This window comes from Pelobates fuscus, chromosome 5 (assembly GCF_036172605.1).
Source record: "Pelobates fuscus isolate aPelFus1 chromosome 5, aPelFus1.pri, whole genome shotgun sequence".
Taxonomy (NCBI): Eukaryota; Metazoa; Chordata; class Amphibia; order Anura; family Pelobatidae; genus Pelobates; species Pelobates fuscus.
The window spans coordinates 363,574,480-363,600,791 of NC_086321.1; the positions used below are offsets into that span (position 1 = coordinate 363,574,480).

General features: G+C 40.5%; 2 protein-coding genes across 2 annotated transcripts in view; one reads left to right on the plus strand and one right to left on the minus strand.

Annotated features, from left to right (window-relative positions):
* B3GNTL1 (UDP-GlcNAc:betaGal beta-1,3-N-acetylglucosaminyltransferase like 1) overlaps nt 1-11,915 on the plus strand; it is a 292,749-nt gene extending 280,834 nt beyond the window's left edge. Inside the window, exons 11-14 of the mRNA XM_063456053.1 lie at nt 5,175-5,243; nt 6,404-6,478; nt 9,320-9,413; nt 11,681-11,915. Coding sequence (XP_063312123.1) covers nt 5,175-5,243; nt 6,404-6,478; nt 9,320-9,400 — 225 coding nt within the window. The 3' untranslated portion in view covers nt 9,401-9,413; nt 11,681-11,915. The remainder of the gene's footprint in view (nt 1-5,174; nt 5,244-6,403; nt 6,479-9,319; nt 9,414-11,680) is intronic.
* Nucleotides 11,916-11,977: 62 nt separating this feature from the next.
* The window catches only part of TBCD (tubulin folding cofactor D), a 223,223-nt gene continuing 208,888 nt past the window's right edge, over nt 11,978-26,312 (minus strand). The window contains exons 34-40 of the mRNA XM_063456052.1: nt 24,925-25,046; nt 24,235-24,312; nt 20,838-20,927; nt 17,383-17,470; nt 16,781-16,890; nt 15,449-15,533; nt 11,978-12,199 (exon numbers count right to left, since the gene is read on the minus strand). Coding sequence (XP_063312122.1) covers nt 12,185-12,199; nt 15,449-15,533; nt 16,781-16,890; nt 17,383-17,470; nt 20,838-20,927; nt 24,235-24,312; nt 24,925-25,046 — 588 coding nt within the window. The 3' untranslated portion in view covers nt 11,978-12,184. The remainder of the gene's footprint in view (nt 12,200-15,448; nt 15,534-16,780; nt 16,891-17,382; nt 17,471-20,837; nt 20,928-24,234; nt 24,313-24,924; nt 25,047-26,312) is intronic.

Consider the following 26,312-nt stretch of genomic DNA (forward strand, 5'->3'; position numbering starts at 1 on the left):
GATTAAAACACGGCCGTGGGTAGGAATTGGACGGCACACCCAAAACATGTAAATCCCAAAATATGGAGAAAAAAAAAATACAGATTAAGAAACGCACACCCACACACACAAAAATAATTATACACAAGAAAAACACCTGGCAATGATAAGAGGATGACATTATATATTCATGTTTGGATGTAGACAACCTTTTCTATTCATAGACCGTTCGTGTATTAACCTGCCTTGGTAAAAGCTTAATGGATTTGAACTGGACATGTGTGTAGACCAGTAATGACTGTGTGGATGCCATCACACTTGCTATCTGTTAAGGTATTAAGGGCAGAGTTGACCAGATAAACGTGCTGTTCACATCCTCTAACATGTAAGCTCATTGAGTAGGGCCCCCAATCCCTCTGTTCCTGTGCGTCCATCTTACCTGGTTTCAACTTCGTGTCTGTCAGTCCACCCATTGTACAGCGCTGCGGAATCTGTTGGCTCTTTGTAAAAAATAATAACAACTGTATGCCGATTATCTAATGCAGCTAGGATAACCGCTACCAGAATATTAGCTAATACTTCCCACCAGGCACATACACTAGTGACTGTTAAACTTTGCCCGCCTGATGTTTCTATCCTGCATTTCACGTGATACCTAAAGCCGTTTGTGGTTTTAAAAGCCTTGAAGGTAAAGGATGCTTTAAATATTAAATCCAGATAAGCACAATACCACCTGGCCCCTCGTTATTGCTCATCCATCAGGTCCGTGTCCGTCCAGCTGCAGGAGTTGTGTGGCCCCGTTGTGTTGCTAAGGAAATAACATACAATCTTTGTGTATTTGGAGAGTGGTGAAATTGTTAGCATTTCGAGAAAGCTGAAGCTGAACAGACTCTCTACGCTCACTGCGAAAATATCTGCACCTCTCTTCATTCTCCTCCGGAGACTGAAATCAAATGCTCCCCTCTGGTAGCGCTATAAACCTGCATCTGTCTATTGATCATCCACTACGGGCAAGTCGTATCCAGTATTAATGGGCCAGATTCAGTGTGTGCCCCCCTAATGCCAACTATAACTCCTGGCTACCAGTTATACATAGAACATATGGACTGCTAAAACCTGCGCCCATAGGGGATATATCTAATACAAGATCCAGTGCAATCACTTAGTCACTAAGCACCAACTTCAAAGCTCGAAATATTAAGTAGTTTTTTTTTTGTTTTTTTTTTAAACGTGGCGAGACTAAGCTTTGGCTACCACTGCCACCTGCAGATGAAAGGCAAAAGGGGGGCTTGCATGGCAGTAATATATCGCAGGTATTTTCCAGTGGTGGGTTATGCTGTCTTCTCTATCTGCTCTTCTATTTAATCGGAACATTAACATTTGAAGGAAAGTATATCTTCGGGAAATCAGTCTAATGGCAGAAGCAGAAACCCAGGACGCCGCACAATACACATCAGGTGAGAAAACGCTCTAATGAGATCAGCATCCCTCCGCCGTTCTCTTCCAGACTCTGCAAAAGCTGCGTATCCATAGGAACGTGATACACAGACCCCAGAGTGATCTGTTCACACCTGTTGGAGGCTGCTTCAATACAGGAGCAGAGAATGGGGCCCCGGGGAGACCACAAGGAAACCGCATTAAACTGCAATCTGCTTTTCCATGGATAACTGGATTCTTCATCCAAATCTAATCATCAGATTTCACAAATCTGAAATTCCTCGGATGTATGACTGTCTTCTGTGGTTTCACTGCAGTTTCTCACTGTATTCTGCTAAATCCTTACCTCTCAACCTCAGCATTGCTGCGTTTAAATTATTCCCAGGGCCATCGCTTCGGTCTGTGACGCATGATCCATCTATTCTACAACCCTCTTGCTGTATATTGTCACTAGTTAATCACTGCATTACACATTGTTTTATATTTTTATTTTAATTTTTGTTGTTCAGTGAAGAAATTAAAAACAAAGGCATATTGTCATAAAACTAGAAGAGGTGTCGATGATAGCAGTATCCATACAATGCGAAAACTGCTGATTATTTGAAAGTTTAAAAAAAATATGCACAATTAGAAAACTATTTGGAATACATGAGTGAAAATCCACTGGAGCAGCACGGAGTGTCAGCACAATCACATAATCAGAGATACTAACAGGTTCCGCAGAGTGAGACAAAGTAATTCAATAAGGTCAGAAAATAAGAGAAACAGAATCAACAATGCGTGACCGAGAGATGAGGACCTCGCAGCTCAGGCCCATTACAAAAAAACTAAACAAAATCACCCAATTCCCGTTACTGGAAAGGTAAGCAGGTAGATTGGCCAGAAGGCTCTGTCTGTTGAACGTGAACTGGGACCAGATCTGTGTGCGATGTCTGCTGAACTGGTTGCTATCTGTGTCTGCAACAGTGTCATAGAGGGCGAGACAGGATGACGCGGCCCAAGTGAGTAGCGGAGACGGCTGCCCAAGTGAGTAGCGGAGACGGCTGGTTACTGGAAGTGCCAGAGCCCGGTAGTCCGGTCTGGAAGGCTGAGGAGATTGGAGTTGTAAAACCCAAAGGTCTAATTTAGCCCAATTTCTAGAGCATATGTCCTTAAAAGCGTGGAGAATGGCAGCCATTTGTAAGTGCAGTAGGTTTCGTGATTCTGGCAAGAAGACAGCAGCCTATTTGAGTATGAGCAACCAGTTAGACGAGGGCGATAGAAACAAATGCTGCTGGTGAGCAATAAAATATCTGCCACAAGGAGGACCAGGATAACTCCCACCCGTCTGGGGGGACGCAATAAAAAACCACAGACTGCTTCAGATCGGGAGATCGGCCGCTTCAACCTTCCATGGTGGACCAGTTAGCACAGTGGAAGATCTGGAACCCTGTGATCACCTCCGAGAATACAGTCAGAAATCGGGTATCTGTCTGAAGTTTCGTAAATGGCTGAAAAAAACAATTTAGCCATATTTACAGATTAGTGAAGAACTTGCACAAACGATGTCTGTCCAGCTTGACTGGCGTTGCCACCATTGTTTTAATCAAACTTGGCTAATCGTTAGTTTAAGACAGATATCTGCAACCTTCCGGCTTGCTTATTACCTGCACGAGGGATAACTCAACAAATTCACAGTAGAGAGTATTAAAAAAAAACTCTAATGGAAAAAATTAAAGCTTTTCAGTTGTATTTTGTATCAGAAATATACCATACTTTGCAAATCTGTAATGGCTAGACCCCTTTAGATATTGTTGGGGTTTTTTTTTTGGTGCTGTTTAATTTCCTCTTTGTATTGTGAGCTGCTGTGTTCCCTGAATGTTCTCCAGACAGCAGTCAGTCTGTCTAAACGTTTGAATCACTACAAGCAGAAATGGACTGCTTAAATTTGGGTCTCTGACCTCACCTTCTAGGTACCATTCCCTTACTAAGAGAGAGGCTGGTAGGGAATAACGCTCTGCTAAGGGACAATGGCCATCCAAGCACTGCAGATTAGCATATATTAGCAAACGTTTCCATACTAGCTCCGATTAACCACCTCTTGGACCCTTAGGGTTACAGCTTTCCTTTGGATCTGATCAGTTTCACACATGAATAAGATTAAAGTAACGCTTCAAGCACCATAACCACTACAACTCACTGTAGTGTTTTTGATGTCAGATGTGTCTTGGTCTCACAATAAGATGTCAACCCATTTAGTATTATTTGACCGCTTACCTGGGTGCCCAAGGCCACATCATATGTACTTTGAAGAATCCAGATTGCTCCATAGAACAAGGCAGGACTCCCAGCGTGTGCTTTAGATCTAGCTGTAACGGATGTAACTCTTTAAATGGCATAATCTCTCGCATTCGCAATTAATCTCCTAAATATGTTTCCAGCTAACGACACTGAAAAGACTGTGTTTACATGAAAATGACTGCAGGGACTGACCGTACACAATATAAAAACTACATCAAGCTGTAGTTGTTCTGGTGACTATAGTGTCCCTTTAATGTTTTATTTCGTTAAAAGTCGGTTTTACCTGCTCTCCTGTTGTGGTTTTAGTCTTTAATTTGGGACTTGTGGTTTCTCTCTATGTCCCTGTGTACCTAATGGGTTAAATGAAAGCAGCAGGTAGGACTGAGTGGATTGACACACGGGACTCACAGTTCAGACAGCATACGTGTCCCCATATGACGTGTCTCCGCGTACACTCGCGGTCTATGAAACAAAAGAGGATTGATTACCAAAAGGAAACAAACAAGTGAGCTGGAAATCGGCCTGGCAGGCAGGCCGTGCACAAGCACTGGATGTGTGCCACCACCAGATCCCTCCAGCGTGTAAACAGTGACATGTAAACTGCACATTGCAATTCAGAAAGACGGCTACTCTCTAACAGAACAAATAAACCAGAATAGAAAAATAATCAACCAAAGCCTTGAGACCACCCGGCTGACCAGCCCCCCAATGGCTCCAGTTTGGGTCTCCGAGGTGTTTAGTGTTTGCTTTAAGTGGAATGGTTACATTAATTTCCTAAATATCTGCCTCCCACGAGTCTCTGCTACTGAAATATTTACATCACTCCGCATGCACTGCTCGTTCTGGACAGATTTACTTTCGGGGATCATATTCTCGTCTCCATTCAGTCAGGGCCTGGTATTACGGACGTGCGGACAGCGTGAACCCAGCATTTGGGATATTGTTATTTATTTCACAAAGCCGTCACCATCGCCCCAATAAAAAGAACACTGATTTTAAGCTACAAGTGGAAGTTAGATTAAAATGTGTTTTTGTTTAATAGATTTTTGGTTATTAAAAATATTACAGAACGTTTCTTAATCCCCACCTCCTCTGCCCTCCTTCCCAGCATGCAGCATTTCATATCCTGAAATATAACAGCTGTATTATCCTAAGAGGTTGCACATGTCTAAATCACCACATTATATAGGAGAAGGCCAGCTGTGCCAGATATCATTAATAGAACCCATGGATGTGGTTATACGCACTGCGTAGTTTCAATCATGTTTTTTTTATGGATGTAGCGAATTGTATCTGTTCAGCTTTGTAATGACAGTTCACATATCTCATAGACCTGTGGTTTGCAGGGGTTTAATGGACACGCACAAAGAACCTGCAATTTTGGGGCCAAATGTCATTGTTTAATAAATACAGTTTTAAATATTTTTTCTCCTGTTAGAGAACATGTTAAATGCTATCTTTCTGACTGATCTGTGCAGGTGATGGCATTCTGTGATGTTGATAAAAAGAAAATATCGAAGGGTTTCTACACATATGAAGACTCGGAGGTTTGTTTTATTTAAATAAATTTTCCCAAAACAAATGAAAATGGTGTTACTTGCCCTTAATAGGCACAACACTGTTGTTGTTCGCACTTTTTCACCAAAAGTAAATTTTTATTTTAAGTTAAGGAGTCATTAACAGGAATGCTGTATCATATTTAACTCTGCGTGGCTTCTGATAAACATTTTAACGTGTACATGTCCGGTGATACCTTGTAATGCTTTAATGGGACAGCTGAAGATTCGAGAGGGCACCCCTCCATTTTTAGTATGTAGTTAATTTAATTTACAAGGAAAAATATGTTGAAATTAGTCTAATTTTCCAATAGAATATAGAATATATCTGAAGCCACTAAGCCTCATCCAGTGACAACTTGAGTCAATGTATACCATCTACTTCCATGGGATTACAATTTATTGAATTGGGTCTATTCAGGAAGGAATTTGATAATTAGACATTACTGTCCCATGGTAGTTAAAGAGTTAAAGCAAAACTGTGTTCCAGAGCTTGATGAAACAACTTTATTGTAATCATATGCTGATCACAAGCTGACAGTGATTTAATCCAGATGAGGTTTAATTAGAAATTAGTTAACGTTGGTTAGTTTGATGCAGATAGGAATATGTTTTCATTGAGCGAAGCTAGCAGCTTGCCATTTGATTATCCTTTTCTGCAGGGTGTGTTTATTTCCTGAATTGAACAGGTCGTGATGCAGAGACCCAAGTAAATCTGATTTATAAATCCGGGAGAGCCAAAGGGTATAGACCGTGTGTTTTAATGAACACAGCTCACACCGTCCAGTCTTGCAAGTCTTACGTACTGTGAATATAGAAATCTATTGGTTGAATTAGGATCCATGCAGGTGAATGGTAGATTAAAAAGTTGACAAAGTTTACTTGTTTTAGAAAGAAACTTAGATCATATCAAAACTTCCCTCTGAGCGAAGCAGCCTGTTTAAATTATTGTGTTGCTAGATATCTTATCTTAGTCCATTCGACACGTTTCTCTATATTTATACATTCTATCCAGAGGTTATATTCAGCCTTGCTATGTAATAATAAATAATGTTACAGCTCACACTGACACACCAATCCCATCAACCTACTCGTTGTGTTGAAATTTTGAAGCCCGTGTTTAATTTTGTTATTTTTCTTTTTTATTTAAGGAGAGGCCCAAGCCAAAAATTCCAGTGATTCGCTATCAAGATGCAAAACCCCCTTTTATTATCTGTGTCAAGCTGGTGAGTGTTTACGGAATATGGGAGGGGATTCTGGGATTGCTATGTGGGTTATATGAGCGCGCAAACTTGTATTGGTTTGATCTCAAAGTGCAGGTACTTTGCTAACCAGACCCTTCCAAGGATGGGAGACTACTCAAGTTTTCCCGCAGACTAACACTTCCAAATTAACACAAATATATAGTGAGCAGCAAAGTACCCCACACTCTCAAAATGCTGCAGATAAGAAGTGAAAAAAAGAATTCTAGCAAACTGTGCTGTGATCAGAAAACTTTCAAACTCTTTTTATCCAAGATAAAAGTCAAACATTCTGTTATGTTCCTTCCATTAACCAAAAGCCTTATACTGAGGGAGCATTTCTTTAGGACCTGCAAGACCAGGAGCATATTATTATATTAGATATTAAATCTCCCCGCAATATTTAACTCTCTGTGTGCGAAAAGAAAGACAGCACACACAGCGAGAAGCAGACTTGGCTTCGGGTCACTGATTTGCAGGAATCAAGGAAAATGCACTTAATGAATTTCTGTTGAGCAGGTTTTGAGTAATTTTGAAAAACAATGATTTTCTTTTTAATAAAACATCTGAAAACATTCAGAACAAATGCTCTTCTGCTAGGGGGAATTAGAAGGCGCTTTGTTTTGCAATGTTTAATGTGCCCAGGCCACATTAAAAAGGGGCTTCACACTGAATGGCGCAGCGAGACGTAATGCAGAGAGCACACAATGCTGCGGATATTAAAGAGTATTTTTAGAGTGTTTGATGTGTGCTGTATTATTTGTTAGCCACATCTTACATTTTCTGCAAACACTGGCTGGCTCTTTCATGTATGGCTTGAATGAGTCAAAATATGTATTCACCAGAGTGTACACACAATTACCGAAAAATGTCCTATAACACGTGTGCCTCGCTAACGCTTCTGTAATGTGGTCACATCAGATTGTCTGTGATTAGAAACACGTGCCGTACACATGTATTATCACATCATAAATACACCTCACTGGATCCATTGTGGAGCACAATGAAGCCAAGAGCAGAGGGAATTAAAAGGGGGCCCTTTTATGTCAAAAAGCTACGGATTTCCTTCCCTTAACCCCTAAACCTCCTTAGCTGTGGCTTTTCATTAGCGATTGCTCTTATTCTGTAATTTCCTGTGATTTTCAACAGCAACCAACCTCCACATCGTTATATTTTATCTGAATATTGATCCATGTATGACCGTTGACTACTCACTGTGTAATTATGATTTGATATATTATCCCATTTACCCCGGAAATCTGCCATTTCAACTCACGAGTTATTAGTACTGGCATTTGTATAGCGCCAACATAATCCCCTGCTCTTTACAATTTTAACATGGGGATATTACAGAAAACAACTGTTAAGAAACAAGACGTTATTAAAGTCCCTGGTAATCTTAGACTAGATGAGTTGAGGTATAAAACCACGAGAGAATCACTGTGGGAGAGGAAATAAACAAGTGAGTGTGTAAGGAAGCAGTAGAGGTGGAAGGTGAGGGTGAAGAGGACTTTGGATCCAATAGTTATGTTAGAGGGGACAGACAGGTTGAAGGGCTGACAATTATCCACAGAGGCAACAGGCTTGCCTGAAGAGAGAAGACTTAAGGGACTTTTTAAATGATTAAAACCAGGGGCATGAGGCTGTTCTATAGGGATGGGGCTGTAGATGAGAATTACAAACAAAAGGTCACTGGAAGAGCGGCGGGCCCAAAAAGGGGTGTCCCTTTAAAATAGTGATGAAATGTAATTAGGGAATAGTTGTTAGAGCTTTGTATGTGAGTGTTAGTATCTTGATTTTAGTTCCCAGTAATACGAATATAGAATTCGTAACGCCTCACACTGCTCCATTCATAACTCAGTCTCTTGTGCTAAAGTGACAAGAAGACCATTAGAAAATTCTAAAGTTCAACTCGGATATTTTTTTTGCAATTCTCCTTGGTTCGCAGTTTAGAAATCAATATCTGCTAATATTTTAGCAACTTGTGGTTTATTCTGTAATTCCAAAACCCAATATTACATTTTGAGGACGTAGGTGTAATATTATTATTGCTATTTGTATAGCGCAAACAGATTCTGCAGTGCTTTACAATTTTATAAGAGGGGGGATTTAACTATAAATAGGACAATACTGCATCTTGTATAGGTATTTGGACACAAAGCATTGATATCTAGCAGGATGCAGACTGTTCAGTTGAGCCATTCTAGGCCTCTTTATGTGATCAATATGCCCGGTGCGGCTATATTCCAGCTGTGGGCACCAGCAATTAACTTTGGTGATTACAGTTTACACGTGAACTCGTTTCAGAGGCTTTACTTGTTCTGCGCTATTTTCCTTTGATGGATAGAGCAGTACTGTTTCAAGCACTGGAAACAGAGTAATTAGCAACTCTCCCTTTTATCCAAAACTCGTAAAACAAGAGAAGAAAGTGGAGCTGGGATTCGGGAGCTGTGTCTTGCATGGCTTTACAGCTCGGAGGATGCTGGGAGCTCTGACTGCAGGTGTTTCTTTTGATCTGGTTTTTGCGTTGGGGGAAGTGTCCTCAGCGAAAACCAGATGTTTTAGTGGAATAAGAGGACATAGTTTAATATTTTAGGGTGGGAGACTGAGGTTAATGTGATCAAATTGTGTCTACTACTCTTTCTATAACTGCTTTTACTGCTTCTGCTGGAAGGCTGTTCCAGGTATCTACTACTCTTTCTGTAAAACACCGTAATAGAGGCAGTCGATGCCTAGAATATCTTCCCAGGGGAAGTAGTTAAACCTGACAGGTTCTGTGGTGTCAGGAGATATATCTCGGAATAAGAATTTACTCATTTCTTTTAGGACCTGACTGGCGGGGGATTTGAAGAAAACCTGAAGTCTCTTAATCTGAAGGAAGGGGTGGATTTTTATCATTTTAACTGATCAGTATGGAAAGGTAATGATTTCTTAATAACGAGAAAGGATAGCACACACCTTGTCTGACATTTTACTGGCACGGGTCCAGACAATGAATCCAATCACAGGGTGCACAGGTTTAAGTGCGTTTTGGTAGAGTGACCCCATTGTAGTATAACAGAAAATTAAACATACCAATTTGTGTAGGAATAAGTTTACATTTATTGTAAAAAAAAAAAATGAAAACATTCTCTCCTTTATATACTAAAAATGGAATAAACTGCTCCTTTAACATACATGTACAGAGCAAGGTATACGTATTTAAATTGGCTGTGATGCTATGATGAGGTCACTTCCACCGGTCTGTCCTATAATTAGATTGCATCATGTTATATAATCACTTTGGGCGTGATTAGAGGCTACACAAGAGAACACTGGAAATTGCCATTCCAATGTTATTTACTTTTTCCTTACATTTGTGTGTTATACAATTCAGACAATTCAGTATAAGCGTATGTATCCACTACTTGGTAAATAGCTGTAACACTATGGTGTAAGTGATTGAGGAGGCCATTGTGCGGACGTTCTAATCTCGTAAGAAGTTTAAAACCCAAGTGAACCTTGAAATGCTACATAAATATAAATGTGATCGGACGATGTCCCTATTCACACATGCAGTTTATACATATCAACAGGATACTGGTTAAAATGTCACTTTTATCCAAAATGAAAAAAACAGGGAATGAAAATGAAAGGCACAATCTAGGCCCAGAACCAATCCATCCTAATGTGTTTGTTTTGGTGAACCAAACCTTTTCTGTGAAAGGCAGTGTTCGTACATTGAGCTGTAAGAACACCTCTAGTAGTTGTCACTCAGACCAGGGGTGAGGCGCTTAGACATTATAGTAATGTTTGCAGATCTTAAGTTCTGATGACGCTGAATCTGGTTGATCTTAGTAAAGTGCATCTCTATGAGAAGATGTTGATTGTTACAGTAGACCCCCACATGCTTCTCTATAGAGAAACCTTGGATTTACTGAATTCATCATAACGGATCATCTCAGAAGGGGTGGAGCAGTGGTTGCGGCATAATAGTTGAGTTGTGCCCCTACATCTAAATAGTTGCCTTTAATATGAACATTTTAACCAGACTCCTACCATTATATAGCTCTACTTACAAGTGCTGATCTGGGGCTCGATCTAGTCTTATCTTCTTGCTCACCTGATCTCATTTAGGAAACACAAGTCTCTGTTCTGGGTAAGCCCAAGGCATCGTGATGCAGCAAATTTACCCAGAACACGGACGTGCAAGAGGTAAGGTTTTCACTCGCGTCTGCTGATTTACGCACCTCAGTAAATGTTGTGACAGCATTTACTGGGGCGAAGGAACTGACACATCCAGTTTACAGGGACACTCCAAGCATCCTAACCATTACAGTGCAAAGGCGCTCCCATTATAAGTAGTCAAACCATGGTAGAACTATTTTACTACTTACCTAGGGTCCAGCAGGCAGTGCTTCCCACCTCCACTACAGCCACCAGAAAGCAGGAAGCCCCTGTTTAGGACCTTCAATCACCTCGGTCTGAGCTAAGCCCCAGGAGTGCAGGGTCAGCTCATTGGCTGAGAGCATCAGTTGATAGCTCTGCATTGCCAGGTTCGGCTCAGATAAATTACAACTCAATGGAGTGGAGGCACGGAGAGGTGCCTGGTGTATCCCAAGTGAGAAGTCAAAAGCACTTTAAAATGGTTTGTCTACTTACAATGGATGACACCAGGGCAATCCTGCCACCATAACCACTACAGAAAGATAGAGTGGTTATGGTACTTGTAACGTTCCTTTAATGTGACTCTAGCTACTTCTGAAAGCACCTTTTATTAAATCATGTAGAAACACAAAATGCATCAGAATTGTGGGGGTAGGGTTTACCAGTTAAAACTTAAAGGGTTTGGTAGACAGCCACTAGAGGAAGAATTAACCCGAGTAGGTAATTATTGCAGTTTATATGGTGAGGGTTAAGGGTGATGGGAGTTGGCACCCAGACCGCTTCAATGAGCTGAAGTAGTCTGGGTGCCTACAGTGTCCCTTCAAATATAGAGATGTAAGTTTACATTAAACCATTTTATATATGTCATATGTCTAGAATTGAGTGATACCCACACATGCCTTTTTTTCTTTCTAATTATATGAAAATTTAGTGAGTAGTAATCATTTCAAACCCGCACTCCAGTAGTGCATTTCTATCTAATGCTGTGTCCTCTACAGGTGAGTGAAAGGTCATTAACAATGAAAATGTTTTATATTTTAGGAAATATGATGAAACTGCCCCCTAGAGGTGGCAGTGTGCGTTACGAGGGCAGAGGTGTCTGCACGCCATCCGATGAGAATTTTAGTTTGTTCACTATTGGGCTCAAACAGTATTAACAGTAGAGTCAAAATGTTTAAATCTGATTATTCAGAGAGTGTCACTATGTGGCCACCTGTTTCTTAAACAATAAATTATGAGTTTTTTTTTAATTAAAACAGACTTGCATTTATTTTTACTGGTGGTAAATGTTACTGTATGCTGTAAGTAAATATCTCATTATACACAGTACTCCACATATTCATATACAACGGACTTTATTTCATGATATAAGATTACAGATTGCACTTGGTGATCTCATGCAAACACAGCGCCTTCTACTGGACAATGTTGGAATTGCATGGAATGATTTCAAACGAAGGGTTTAGTTCACAAACTGTTAAGAAGTGATTCTTCTTGTATTAAATATAGAATAGCTAGGAAATACTTCAAAGAGATTGTTAGTTTTCAGGACTTTGCTACCTGCAAGATAAACACAAGGAATACATTTGTAAAATCTGTAGGTCTATTTGGGAAAATATCCAACATTGTATTTTACATTCCCATGCAAGTTGTAATAGGTGCCGTTATCACACTAATCTCGAGTGAATGAAAGAAGCTGACAAACTTCCAGTCTCCTGACCCAAGTTGTAAAGGAGTAACGTAACGAGTGCGCTGTCACCCAAATTAAAACTTACAAACCATTGGGGCTTATTCTCTGAAAACCAAATGGCCAAATTGTGACTACAGCGAAGTTTGAGAATTATTCAAAATCTCAGTTTGGAATTGAATTCACTAAAATTCTGAGTTTAGTGATACAACAGAAACACGTGGAGGAGAAGATAACAGGTGAGTATTGTCCTACAATACCTGCTCATTCACTATTTGTCCCTTTCGTACTGATACACAGGAGCCCGATGTATTTTAGCTGAGATGCTCAGCATATGCTGAAGCCTAGTACATAAATCTTACGATTTGAAATATCTTTGTCAGTTCTAGACAATTCCCAGTTTAGTGTGTAAACGCACGTTTCACAGACACTGTATATAACCAAACTCATTAAGATTGCCTCGTAGGTCCATTAGCAGGAATACCACCAGATCACTATAAATACAGTGCCATTATTGTGCTAGCAACATCCCACATACACAGGATTATTGGTAAAAGACATGAAAATCTTAATGTCTAGCTCTGCCTTCCTGCGTGCGCATTGGTCTGTTGAAAAAAATGAAACAAACAAAAAAAACCTCCCTCTTTCCCCGCTCAGAGAGCACGCATGCAAAGCCTGTATTAGATCAAGCGAGCACAAAAGAGCCGTGCTGGAGTAAAGGTATGTAAAACCTTATATTTGCAGGTTTTACTGCTAATTGAGAAGGTGGACCTTCTCCATAGTGTCCAGTAGGGCATATTACGCCAAACGGGTCCCTACAGAAGCCTGTAAGGGACTTTTCACCACCTGTCCTTGAAATGGAATAATGCTTTTGAGGTATAGACTGGTGGGTTTTACTTTTTTTTTTTTGGAAGGAGAGTGAAAAACAAAACAATTGATTCTGTAAATATAGTGACAAATCTGCTACAGCTTTGCTGTGTGTGTGTGACTGTGCACCAGGGGATATTGTGAAATCTCGCTGTGAGATGTGCGGCCAATGTGAAAGCGTTTAGCTTAGCGCATGACACATCTAAAAGATTCTGCTTATTGCAGACCATGATACAGCTAGATTGCCATGCCAACAAATGGAGATAGCCCCTCCTAGAAATGGGCGCTCCATACCTCCCACAATTTAAGTGAACAAAGAGGGGTCCTTTAATTTTAGGGGTGTGTCCTGGGGCCGGCTGTTCTTGGAAAGTTTAAGTGATTTACTAATAATTTATGCAACTAAAATTTAATTTAGAACAAGAACAATGTATCGTATTTACACAGACTAAACTTTAAACTGTGTGTAGAAATCAAAGACATTACTGGGAGTATTATTGCTGTGGAGCTCTGTTATACACTCAGACACATTACTGGGAGTTTTATTGCTGCGGAGCTGTGTTATACACGCAGACACATTGCTGGGAGTATTATTGCTGCGGAGCTCTGTTATACACGCAGACACATTACTGGGTGTATTATTGCTGTGGAGCTCTGTTATACACTTAGACACATTACTGGGTGTATTATTGCTGCGGAGCTCTGTTATACACTTAGACACATTACTGGGTTTATTATTGCTGTGGAGCTCTGTTATACACGCAGACACATTACTGGGAGTACTATTACTGTGGAGCTCTGTTATACACTCAGACACATTACTGGGAGTACTATTACTGTGGAGCTCTGTTATACACTCAGACACATTACTGGGAGTACTATTACTGTGGAGCTCTGTTATACACTCAGGCACATTACTGGGAGTATTATTGCTGTGGAGCTCTGTTATACACCCAGACACATTACTGGGAGTATTATTGCTGTGGAGCTCTGTTATACAGTCAGACACATTACTGGGAGTACTATTACTGTGGAGCTCTGTTATACACTCAGACACATTACTGGGAGTATTATTGCTGTGGAGCTCTGTTATACACTCAGGCACATTACTGGGAGTATTGTTACCGTGGAGTTTTGCCATACACGTAGACACACCAATAATCATAGGAAATTGGGATAAGAGGGACAAGGTTTTGGACCCAAAACAGTGAGTGTCCCACCAAAATAGGATCACTTGGTGTATGAAGATTAAATGATCTCCCCTAACTGGCCTATATAGGATTCTGACGTCAGCCTCCCACTATTCTAAGATAGAGTACCACAAGGGCGCCCTGAAACTATCTCTGCTAATAGGAAATACAGACAAGCTCTATAGACTCCCTGATTCCCTCTACCTATTGCATTTTGTGTCTATGCATTAGTAGGTTATCACGTGTTCTGCTGGTGTCTGATTATGTATATAGGAGCGTATATGGTTAATTGAATGTATTGCCTATTAATGAGCATTTTGTGCGGCCCTGAGATTTTAAGTAATGATGTCAATCCCTGGTTTATTGCCCCCTCTTGTGCTCTTATATTTTGAGAAGTCCAACTGGTAAATACTTCCTAGAAATGTGATTGTAAAACAAGCAACTTTACAAGTAACACTCCATCTGTAATGATTATTGTCTTAAACCCCTGGATTGCCTGAGCATAATGAGATTGTATGTAGAAAATTAGAGGGTCAGCACATTAACTGGGAGCTGTGTGCTCTTTGTGAGCAATGCCGCATTTCCAAGCTGACAGTTCATGTGTATCAAGTATCTAAGACTTGGATATATTTCAGCTAATAAATTCCTCTCATTCCTTGTGGATAAGGACATACATTTAGTGACCACACCATCTGTATCCTATTAGTTCACAAGACTAGGAGTGTGCAGGCTGTGATACACAAGCTATTTCAATTTAACTCCTGATCTGCCACAACAGCCGCAACTAAAATGGTATCTTATCCACAGAGCTTGTGTGATTTGTAAAATTGTAATGTCTGTTAGCTTGTTTGCCCACAGGACAAATTCACACAACTGGAGTCCGGTTATATAATCTTAAAACACTATTTCTTTACTGAACTGGTAATTGTCTAGAAGGAACAAGGGAATAGTCAAATCTTAAGTTCAAATTTAAAGTAATTGCATATGGGAAGAATACAGACAGAGAAATTGAACATACTTTAATCAGATTTACTGAATGCAAATATTTAAATCTGATATCCCTCTCACCTTGGACACCAATGTAGGTTTAGGTACATTCATCAAGTCACACAGATAATTCCGCTTTTCCCGTAAACTTTGCAATTCGGCATCCCTGTATGAGAGAGGTCCAGCATCAGGATTATTTGGTTTATAACAAACTATCAATGACGGCACCATAAATCCATTTTACTCAGTACTAGGCACGGAGAGTAGATTTACAGCTTGTGGAGAATCAATGATTCAGACTTCTATGCTGCTCTCCGAAAAAAAATGCTCTTTTTTTTTGTTTATATTTTCATTAATGCAGAGAACAGACACAGATTTAGGGGGAAGTATTCTCAAGAAAACCTTTTAGCACAATTAGGAGGAGGCCCTTCCAGCTGTGATTACAATTCCCATCACCTATAGCTGAATGGACAGAGACCCCAGATACCGGTATTTTAAGGCATTTATGGTTATTCTCTAAACAGTGTGTTTTTATGAGATGAAAATGGGTTTATTCACTGGGAATTATAGAAGTTGAATTGAAGGATTTTTTTTTTCAATGCAGCTAGTATTAGCCTTAAATATCTCATTCTAGGTTTAGTGGGGGGAAAAGGGAGTTTAGCTTCCCTTATCTTTGTTGTTTAGACCACAATGCTCACTATTTCATGCATTAACCTCTTGCTGCTGAAGTATTGTGAAACATCCAAAACCGATAAGAGCAGTTAAATTACTTAAATGTATTGTAACGAAGACATGACAATTAGTTACAATCTGCCTAGTCTAGTCATGATTGTAAGCAGCCCCCTAAACCCCGTGGGAGGGAGTTAGCCATGTCCTATGTTATCTCTGCAAGCTATCAGAGGAGCACAGCGATTCAACGTTGGGGTTTATTTTTATTTTTAAGCTACAGGCTTCAAAGATTCATGGAATGTCAACACTTTTTTTTATTTTAATAACCTCAAAAAATCCTTCAATCATGCTTTTCAGAAGCGCGAAATTCCTCCAACTACTCTTCTTATCCAAAGAAACCCTGGAGGATTAAATGAAACCGCGCAGTGTTTATATTAACAGCAAAGCACTGGAGATGTCGTTTAAAGCTGAAACAGTATAGGCCTTATTCCTCCAGCGAGCTTCTGTTTCCAACAAGAGAACTGCCTTTCATATTGCGGATTAAAAGGCTGCGTGATGGCCACGGGAGGCTGTGTTTATTTATTAAAAAGGTCCCGTTTCAAGTTAAAATGAGCAAAGAGAACACGTGCGCCAACTATGAAATGATTAATTTCAGGGTATGAGGCATCAGAGCAGTGAGTTTCTAAAATTAAACATTGTAAGGATGCTTCATTTGTGTACGAACATAGCACGTTCAATACTCACCAGTTTGTGTCACTCAGCACAGACATGACATCATCCAGAATATCTGCCTCTATGACATCATCGTACGTAAGGAGCATCTCATAGATCTCACTGGCTGTGTTTTTTCTTATCTGTAAATAGAAAGAAAGCGTTGTCCAGAAGTTTTAATGGCTAAACCTTACAGAAGATAGGGGACCTGGGTGCTAAACCCAAAGGCTACTAGCTTTAGTTATAGTACAAAGCACAATACAATCTAATGAGGTTTTAAAATAAAAGCTTATTCTACTAGGTACTCCAGCTACCAGAAGAGACATTTCGCACCAATCAGTGATCACAATGATAAAAAGCATCCAGATTTAAATAAAATGGACTTCCATTGCAACCGGTTTGTGAAGTTAATGGTGAAAGCTCCTGTGAGATGATTTCTAGTTGGTACATTTCACAGAAGGGGATAGGGTATCGGCATGGATACAGAGGTAGATGTGTACGTGTTACTTAAGTGGTGTTGAACTTTTTTGCCAACATCAGCCTCACCGAATGCAGTAAAAGTTTCAGTAGAAGTCGTGTATCGCTGTGTCTGTTTACACCACTAAAATGCCGCAGTATTTAATAAACACACTCACAATAGGAAATGGATGGCAGAGCAGGAGGAGCAACTCAAACAAGATTTTCTTCCGGATCTCCCCGGGAAACTGGATCAGGCCGCAGAACCTGTAAAATCCACACAGCAATTAGTGTAAAGTAGGAGGAAAACACTGACACGGTGCTGAGCACTAACAATATAACATGGGACCTAAATGATCTGCCCTGATACACAATATGTAGGTTTCACCTCGATGTTGGCACGGTTGCATGTATTTTTGTGCCAATGCTTTTTATTAAGCTCATATCACCAGGCGGGTAAGTAGTTAAAGTGAGATGTTCTGACATGTAGAGGTTCCTTCGTCTCCTGAACTCTGTATGTAGCTAAACATGTTGAATAGACAGAGGTGTAGCTGCAACAAGTCAAGACATTTTTCTAAACAGGTGTCATTGGAAAATCACCAAAACTGAACAGCACGCAGGCTATTATTAGGAGATTGGTGGTACAAACACATCCAGCTTGACATGTTGGGTGTCGAAGAGAAGGCTCTGTGATTCACAAACAAATCCTAGTCACAGCGTATTTAATAATTATGTCCTTACTTTTCCAGGTTATACAAGTCCATTGTAACTTCGAAAACCCCAACTAAAGCATTTATTTCCCCTTTGAACAAACATTCACAGTGAGTGGAGCAGTATAACCCCACACTTGTCTGCTTAAAGGAACACTGTAAATGCTTCTTCTCTTTGAAGTGGTTATAGTAATCCTCTGGCATCCTCCTATCTGGCTTTAAAGTTGTATTTATTTTATTTTAAATATGAAACGAGAGTCTCCAGCAGCCCATCTCCTCTGTGTTACTTGGGCTGATGAGGGAGCATTAGTCTGAGCAACAACGTATCAACTGCTTTCAGACTATCACAGTGCCGGTATTAATCGGTATGGCTAGAAGATACTGTGTAATCTTTGCCATAGCCATACCTCCAGTAGGGGCCAGGCAGTGGGCGGCCAGGGATCCTCATTTAGTGTTAAACTGCAGAGGTTGCAATGAATAGAGGGGCAGTGTCATGGGACTCCAGGAACTTTAACTATTTCAATAAGATTAAATGGTTACAGTGTCTCTTTAAAAAAAAACCAAAAAAAAAACCAACGGCTATTTATAAGTGTTAATTCTTCTTGAAATCAACACTTTATAAAATAAGGCTAAAGGGACATGCAGTTAGCTATAGAGGGTTGGAGTATCCTTTAATCCTTTAAGTGTACCCACATCACACTCTAATTAGCATCATTGTAAAATTGGCCCTAAGCGGGAAAAGACTGGATCTTGCTGCAGGTTAGAGCCACATGCCTTATGCAAGAGCCTAAGTAGATTCTGATTCACATGGAAAACCTTTCTAAAATGTATTCAGGAGAAAACAACACAACATTAAAAATCTCCATATCTCCATATTCTTTTACATTTCTGTTATAAGAACTACAATATTAAAATCAACGTTTGGTTTTAACATTTGGAGTGGTCTTTTAACCCTATAGGGGGAGGGGGCTTAAAAAGTAGTATACGTTTTCATCTTATCAGTATGTCTCTTGTGCTGCTTTGCTTCACCCAGATGTCGAATGACAACATAATTCCCTTCCTGCCTGAAGAAAATGTGCACAGTGATTGTGCCAATATAATGATTCTCATAAAGGAGCACTGATTAAAAGGGAACACTATAGTCACCAAAACAACTTCGTTTAATGCAGTGTTCATTTTGTCAACTAACAATTTTAGTCAACTAAAATCTTTGAGATTTAGTCGACTAAAACTAAAGGAAAATAAAGATGACTAAAATACGACTGAAACTAAAATGGCATTTTAGGCAAAAGACTGACTAAATTGAAATTTGCCGTCAAAATTAACACTGCACAGAGGGGGCTGGGGAAGGGGGAAAACCTACAGACCAGGGTTTGGGAGAGAGGCACCTAGAGGGGCTAGGAGGACACAAAGAGACACACGGGCTGGGGAAGGGGGAAAACCTACAGACCAGGGTTTGGGAGAGAGGCACCTAGAGGGGCTGGGAGGACACAAAGAGACACGGGCTGGGGAAGGGGGGAAACCTACAGACCAGGGTTTGGGAGAGAGGCACCTAGAGGGGCTGGGAGGACACAAAGAGACACGGGCTGGGGAAGGGGGAAAACCTACAGACAAGGGTTTGGGAGAGAGGCACCTAGAGGGGCTGGGAGGACACAAAGAGACACACGGGCTGGGGAAGGGGCAAAAGAGACAGATGGAGGCTAAACCCATCAGATTTTAGTTGTGTCGACTAAAATCTACTGGAGATTTAGTTGACTAAAACTAAAACAAATAAGATGACTAAAATACGAATAAAACTAAAATAGGTTTTTAGTCAAAAGACTGCGACTAAAACTAAATTGAAATGTGTCGCCAAAGTGAACACTGGTTTAATGAAGACGTTTTGGTGTTTCCCTGAAAATAAGACGCCCCACGAAAATAAGCCCTAGCTTATTTTCAGGGGATGCTGTAATATAAGCCCTATCCTGAAAATAAGCCCAAATTGCTAGTCGCTTGTTTGCTAATCTATGTTGGGGGAATTCCCCCAACATAGAATCATGGGATTCCATGCACTATTGAACTGGTCTATGTTGGGGGGGAATTCCCCCAAACGTAGACCTGCTTTCTAGCCCATGCTTGCTAACCATTTCCCCCAAAAATACGACATCCCCCAAAAAGAAGTTCTAGTGCGTTTTTCGGGGGGAAAATATATGGGCAAGATCCATATAGCTAAACTGAATCATTAAGCTTATGTTGTTTTGATGCATTTAATGCTCTCCACTTACATTTAAATGATCAATCAAGTGAATCAGGAAGCCCGTCTGACTGTTCTATTGACTGCCTGGGGGGTGGTCCAAACTCAATGAATACAAGTGCTGGTGCTCTTGAAATTTGTTTTTTTATGAATTGTAACGACTACAAGTCGTTACAATTGTAATTGTAAGCACTACAAGAGTGTCATTTTAAATATTTCACAAATGCCATCACAATCCCGTTCAGCCCAGATACAGGAAGGGCACACATGGGGAGGAGAAATAAAAATACTGTGTCCATTTCTCCCGTTCTCCGCCTGCTCTCTATATTCTGACTGCCAGGTGCAAAAGACAAAACTGTTTTGATTTCAGGAGCCGAGATGGAGGCTCCCAGTTACAGGATAGGGATGTGTGGATTTATACATTTAAATTCTGTTTTTTAAACACATATATGTTAAATAGCGGGATACGTAAACCGAGTATAAAAAATAATTATAGGAAGTGACTTTATAGAAAATGTGTTAAAGTGGGACACTTCAAATACCATAACCACTTCCCATCCTTGCATGGGTTACCGTCACTTATAACTGCAGGGATTTTCACAGCTAATATATGCTCCCGCTGTATCCCAGCTTCTCCCTGATGTAGGATACCAGAGCATGAAAAAATTAATTATAATAATAATAAACTCACACAGATATACTGGACCGCAGCTTCTGGACATTTTTTGTTTTTTTGATCTCCTCCTTAGTGAGCGATAGGAGCTGCACGGCGAACGGATGACTGCGGAAGAAATCACAGAAAAGCTTTATATAAAACAGGCCTGAGAATCACAAAACAGTAAATTCCAGTGTTCAGACACCAGGGTTCCGTTTTCTACCAATCAGACACAGCAGGGATTGTTCATGACCAGGAAATACCTTCAAAATGTTCTATTTAATTACAATCATTTGTACCTTGGCCTCATTACCTGAAAACACAGGAGAGGTTTACACACTGAAATACGTTACAGCGATTTGATAATTTAGGCTGAAATAGCCAGTTTGAAATAAAACTCGTTTGTGACGGATTCATTTATTATTTTTATGTCGGTTACCTTGCCCTAGGTCTCGCCAGATAAACCCCATGGTACCACAAAATAATGTGGCTGTATAGCACAAGATAGTATTTGAATGGTGAAGAAGGGTAGTTTTGCCACAGCAGGTCAGGTGGTTGTTACAGGTTAATGGGAAATGTTACTCACAAATACATCCAGTCCTGGGGTTAGTTATCACTAGACTAGGTTACTGTTTATAACGAAATCTAAATTAAATGTCTACACAGTGATGTCACTGATCAGCATTACAGGATTTATTTACTAAACAATTTGTAGTGGAATGAAAAATAAATTGTAAAATTCTAGCCAAAACAGTGGTTATCCTATGCCCCCATCCTTCAACCCCCAACACTCCCCCTGCTATCGCCGACCAGAGGCCCCCCCACTATCCTTCTTCCTCCTCTTTCTCTATCTCTTCCTCTCTCTTCTTTGCCGAAACGCTTTCAATCAGCTTTAATTTTCCCTTTCTAAAAACATCCAGGACATAGTATCTTATCTAGCAGTTTTATAATCAAATGGTGAGAGGGGATTATTACTGATGAAGCTATTTCTAAATACTCAACTGACTTGTTAAATATTTCGATGTGTTCAGTCTAAAGGAGCTGGGCCATGCACCGATCGCTGTATTCTCTCTAAGGGGGCGGGGCCATGCATAGATTGCTTTGGTTAGTCTAAGGGGGTGGGGCCATGCACAGATCGATGTGTTCAGTCTAAGGGGGTAGGGCCATGCACAGATCGATGTGTTCAGTCTAAGGGGGCAGGGCCATGCACAGATCGATGTGTTCAGTCTAAGGGGGCGGGGCCATGCACAGATCGATGTGTTCAGTCTAAGGGGGCAGGGCCATGCACAGATCGATGTGTTCAGTCTAAGGGGGCAGGGCCATGCACAGATCGATGTGTTCAGTCTAAGGGGGCGGGGCCATGCACAGATCGATGTATTCTAAGGGGGCGGGGCCACGCACAGATCGTTGTGTTCCATCTAAGGGGGCAGGGCCATGCACAGATCATTGTGTTCAGTCTAAGGGGGTGGGGCCATGCACAGATCATTGTGTTCAGTCTAAGGGGGTGGGGCCATGCACAGATCATTGTGTTCAGTCTAAGGGGGTGGGGCCATGCACAGATCATTGTGTTCAGTCTAAGGGGGTGGGGCCATGCACAGATCGCTGTGTTCTGTTTAACCCCTTAAAGACGAAACTTCTGGAATATAAGGGAATCATGACATGTCACACATGTCATGTGTCCTTAAGAGGTTAAGGGGGCAGGGAAATCCGACTCTGAATTTGCTGTTTATTTGATAAACAGTAATGTGTTGTAAAGGTTTGAGAAATAATTTAGCTATCTGGTCTAGAATATGTTGTTTTTTAAATCTTTGTTGATACAGCATATAGGGAATAAAATAAATTACATAGTTATTACACCATTAATATTCACAGGTTTTTAGAACATATATACAGTACCTGTTTGTTTGTTTTAATACATAGTACCTGTTTTGTCAAAGGGACATTAGCACAGGCGGCTTCCACCTACTAACCCTGTACTATCAGAACAAATGTTTAACAGGGGTCCAAAAATCATGAATGTGGAATCTTGCAACAATCTAAGAACATAATATAATTCACTTGAAAACAAATAATGATACATACAGTCTTCAGTTCATTCAGGGCAAAAAAAATTACATTCCTTCTACTCACCTTGGCAATCCGCCCCCTGTAGGCTAGGAGTTGCATGACGCCCTATACCAGCTGCCTAAGGATTTCATATTTGTAGCAGAGGCTTAAAAAGCCATTAATAAGGAAACCTGGAATAACTTTTCCTATCAGTCACTTTGACTGTGGGCAATATGAAAGTAAGTAGAAGTGGGGGTTAGGGGTCTAGAGCTGTTTACCTATAACGAAAGCAGACCCCTGGAGTAATCTACTACTGACAGCCGATATCAGGTGTGCAGCCACTGGTTTCAAACAGCTCTGAGGATCCTTAAAGGCAGTGGGGTGCAGTGAATTTCCACTCACCATTGACTAGTTGATGAGGAAAAATGTTGTGCCCTGCCGTATATAACTAAGACACTAGGACTGGTAATAGATTTTAAAGTCAGACCTAGTGAGGCTGCTGAGTGCTAATTCCAATCGCTTTACAGGGCGTTAGAACAGGGCAAATCAGGAAAGATTTTAAACTGATCTGACAACGTTCATACAAACAAAAGTGATGAAACAAAGAAGTACTTAGAGAGACCCATCTGGAACAAATTTGGTAAATGGAATCATATTAGCAGTAGCAGATTGCGCCTTTAACAAACTCTCACACTTGCTTCTGTTATCCACCAGTAACACATCAACAAGGAAAACGCCCAACATGCAAATCCATTTCAGGAAAGAAAAATGTTCAGATAAATAATCCAACGCACAGGGAAGAGGGATCAGACAGCGGTGTCACACTGCTAACTCATAGAATATCTTGTTAGGATAAAACATAGCAGCTAAATCACAGAACAAGTGCTGAAGGCAGATGGTAACCAGGTAAGTTACAGATCCTTTAGCTCAGCATTAACCAGTACAGCAGACTGGTGTGACAACCTCTGTGATTTGTATGAAGTGAAACCATCCTAAAACGCTGACTGCTCACCTGGACACTGGCCAGGTATAGAATGTACAGAACGAGCATGGAACCCGGAGATACTGTGAGCCTTGGTAACAGTGCCAGTGGTCACATCTGAATATCATGGATTTCCCTTTAAAATTGAACAATATTACTATCACTCAGCACGGCCTATTATCTAATGTACCAGACAGGTCTATCCGTGTGGTTTCAAGGTAAAATTTGTGGGGGGACGGGCCCTGAAATCCAGCCCTAATAAAATCCACTCTGAAAAGCGAACCCACTCCTATGTAATTCTAAGAAGGTGTCTTGACAAGAACAGTGCCAGAAGGGAAAGCAAGCACACTGCTTATTGAAAATACAAGAATTACTGGATAAAGAGTGGCCAGTAATAATATTTACTTCTCCTCCAGGACGAATATCTCGAAGCAGCCATTTGCCAACATCTGGTCCAACATCTTCATAAGTGGGATGGAAACTCTGGGTGGAAAAAGATAAAATATGTTGTTTTACACAACGGTGCCTGTCCAGTCCTATTGTTACATGGGACGTATCGACTAAACAGCAACTCTACAACCAACCCACACAATTGAGTCCCATGCTTGGCTATTTCTTGCCAGACTGATTTCCATTCTACTGGGCCTGACACTATATGTGTCAATAATTCACTGCATTTACCAGTCACTTCTAACGAGAACAAGGTATAATGCTTTAAATGCACAGACCTGCAGTTGTTGTTATTGACGACTGCCAAAGGGGAAGCAAAAAAACACTAAATTCGGAATTGCAGCCAACTGAAATCCAAACAGTAAAATGTAGAGAAAAAATAACGACCAGGTTAAAAATGTCCAACTCGGTTCACGTCATAGTTTGGCTATTTAAAGCTACATTTTACCATGTGGATCTCAATTTGTTACGCCTTTAGAACCCAAATAATAGATGGATAACATGAACATTGTGCTGGTTAGACAGGCAGAATACATGCTATCTGCTGTAAACTCGGACGTCTGAGGTCAATACAGCTAGAACTAGAGGGTGCAGGAGAAAGTAGTACTCCGTCTACAAGTATAATAGCATTAAATGAATGCTCACCTCTCATTGCGCTGGTTATCCCTGAAGATCTGCAGGATGGTGTTGGAGAAAGATTCCATAGACTCTGCATCACTTTGGATCAAACGCAGATAATCAAACAGGCTCTGGGCAGAGTATCTCACCTACACAGGACAGACAGCAAGTCAATAAAGCAGAGTACGCAATTCAATACTACTAAACAACAATGCTGGAGCCTGAATCCTCACACTCAGTGAATACAATTAATAAAAGAAAATTCTAAGCTTATATCTCCAGCACCAACCCCAAAAATATGTATAATGTCTGGGAACAAGCAAACACAGTATAGTCTGAACATACAACGTACACCCAATTCTTAGCATTCAACAGGGAGAAGTTGTACTCAAAACTAAAATCCTGAAAGAAAGAAATAGCAAAGCATAAGTATAAAAAGAGATATAATTAACGGAAAATACAAAAAATTCACAAATAAAATGGAACATGATTGCATCTCCAAAATTGCAAGTAGCCGATAACTTGGCTCAAACATAAGGGATTGTCTGGTTTCCCAGCATCCCTCTCCCGGCTAGGCAGTATCCTCCCATAAACAGAGTACCCTAAATTAGTCAGCCATTCATATTCATACGTCCAACATTTACAGCTTTGCTCCGGTGTTACATTTAACAGGTCCCTATAATTGTCTCCGGGGAATAAGTGATCTTTGTAAGACCCCATTATACATTCAGGAGGCCAGTGATAAGACAGGTGGAAGGCATAGGATCTCCCCGTGGGTAGATCTTTTCTCTCATTAGAGGAACCAGCACACAGTGTGAGGGCCACATTCCTGCGCACAGGTCCATGGTCAGTTATGTGGCACTGTGCTTTTATTATTTTTTTTTTAAAATTACTTCCCACTGTGTTAATTACTAAACCACAAATTGAGAGAGGATTGCGATATTTGTCTTAGAATGGAGAGACTGGGAAGTACCTTGGAGAAAGAGAATGAATTTGAGAATATTTCCATTGTGGCCTAATTTCCCTGCCCGTTACTGAATAACCGTGAGAGTGCCATTCCACGGAGGAGGAAAGGAAGATCCTGGAACGAAAGGAAAATAGCAGCTTGGGGGACAATTAAATCCACCAGCACTGGTACTTTCTCTGGGTCCTATAGGTGAGAGGGGTTCAGTTCATTCCGATGGACCTTGTGGACAGTACTTGGTGTAAAGCAGGTTCTCCTGTTTTGCTTATAGGTGTGTGAATATTCCTTGGTGAGCACTAATTAAACATGTTCTGGAATCATATTCCTACTATAAGATAGAATGCTCTGTTAGGATCGACAGCAAATATTTCTTGAATCTATAATTAGGAAATGTGTTTTTTTTTTTTTCCTTTTCATTATAGGACTATAAATCTTAGATTAAAAGCATTTG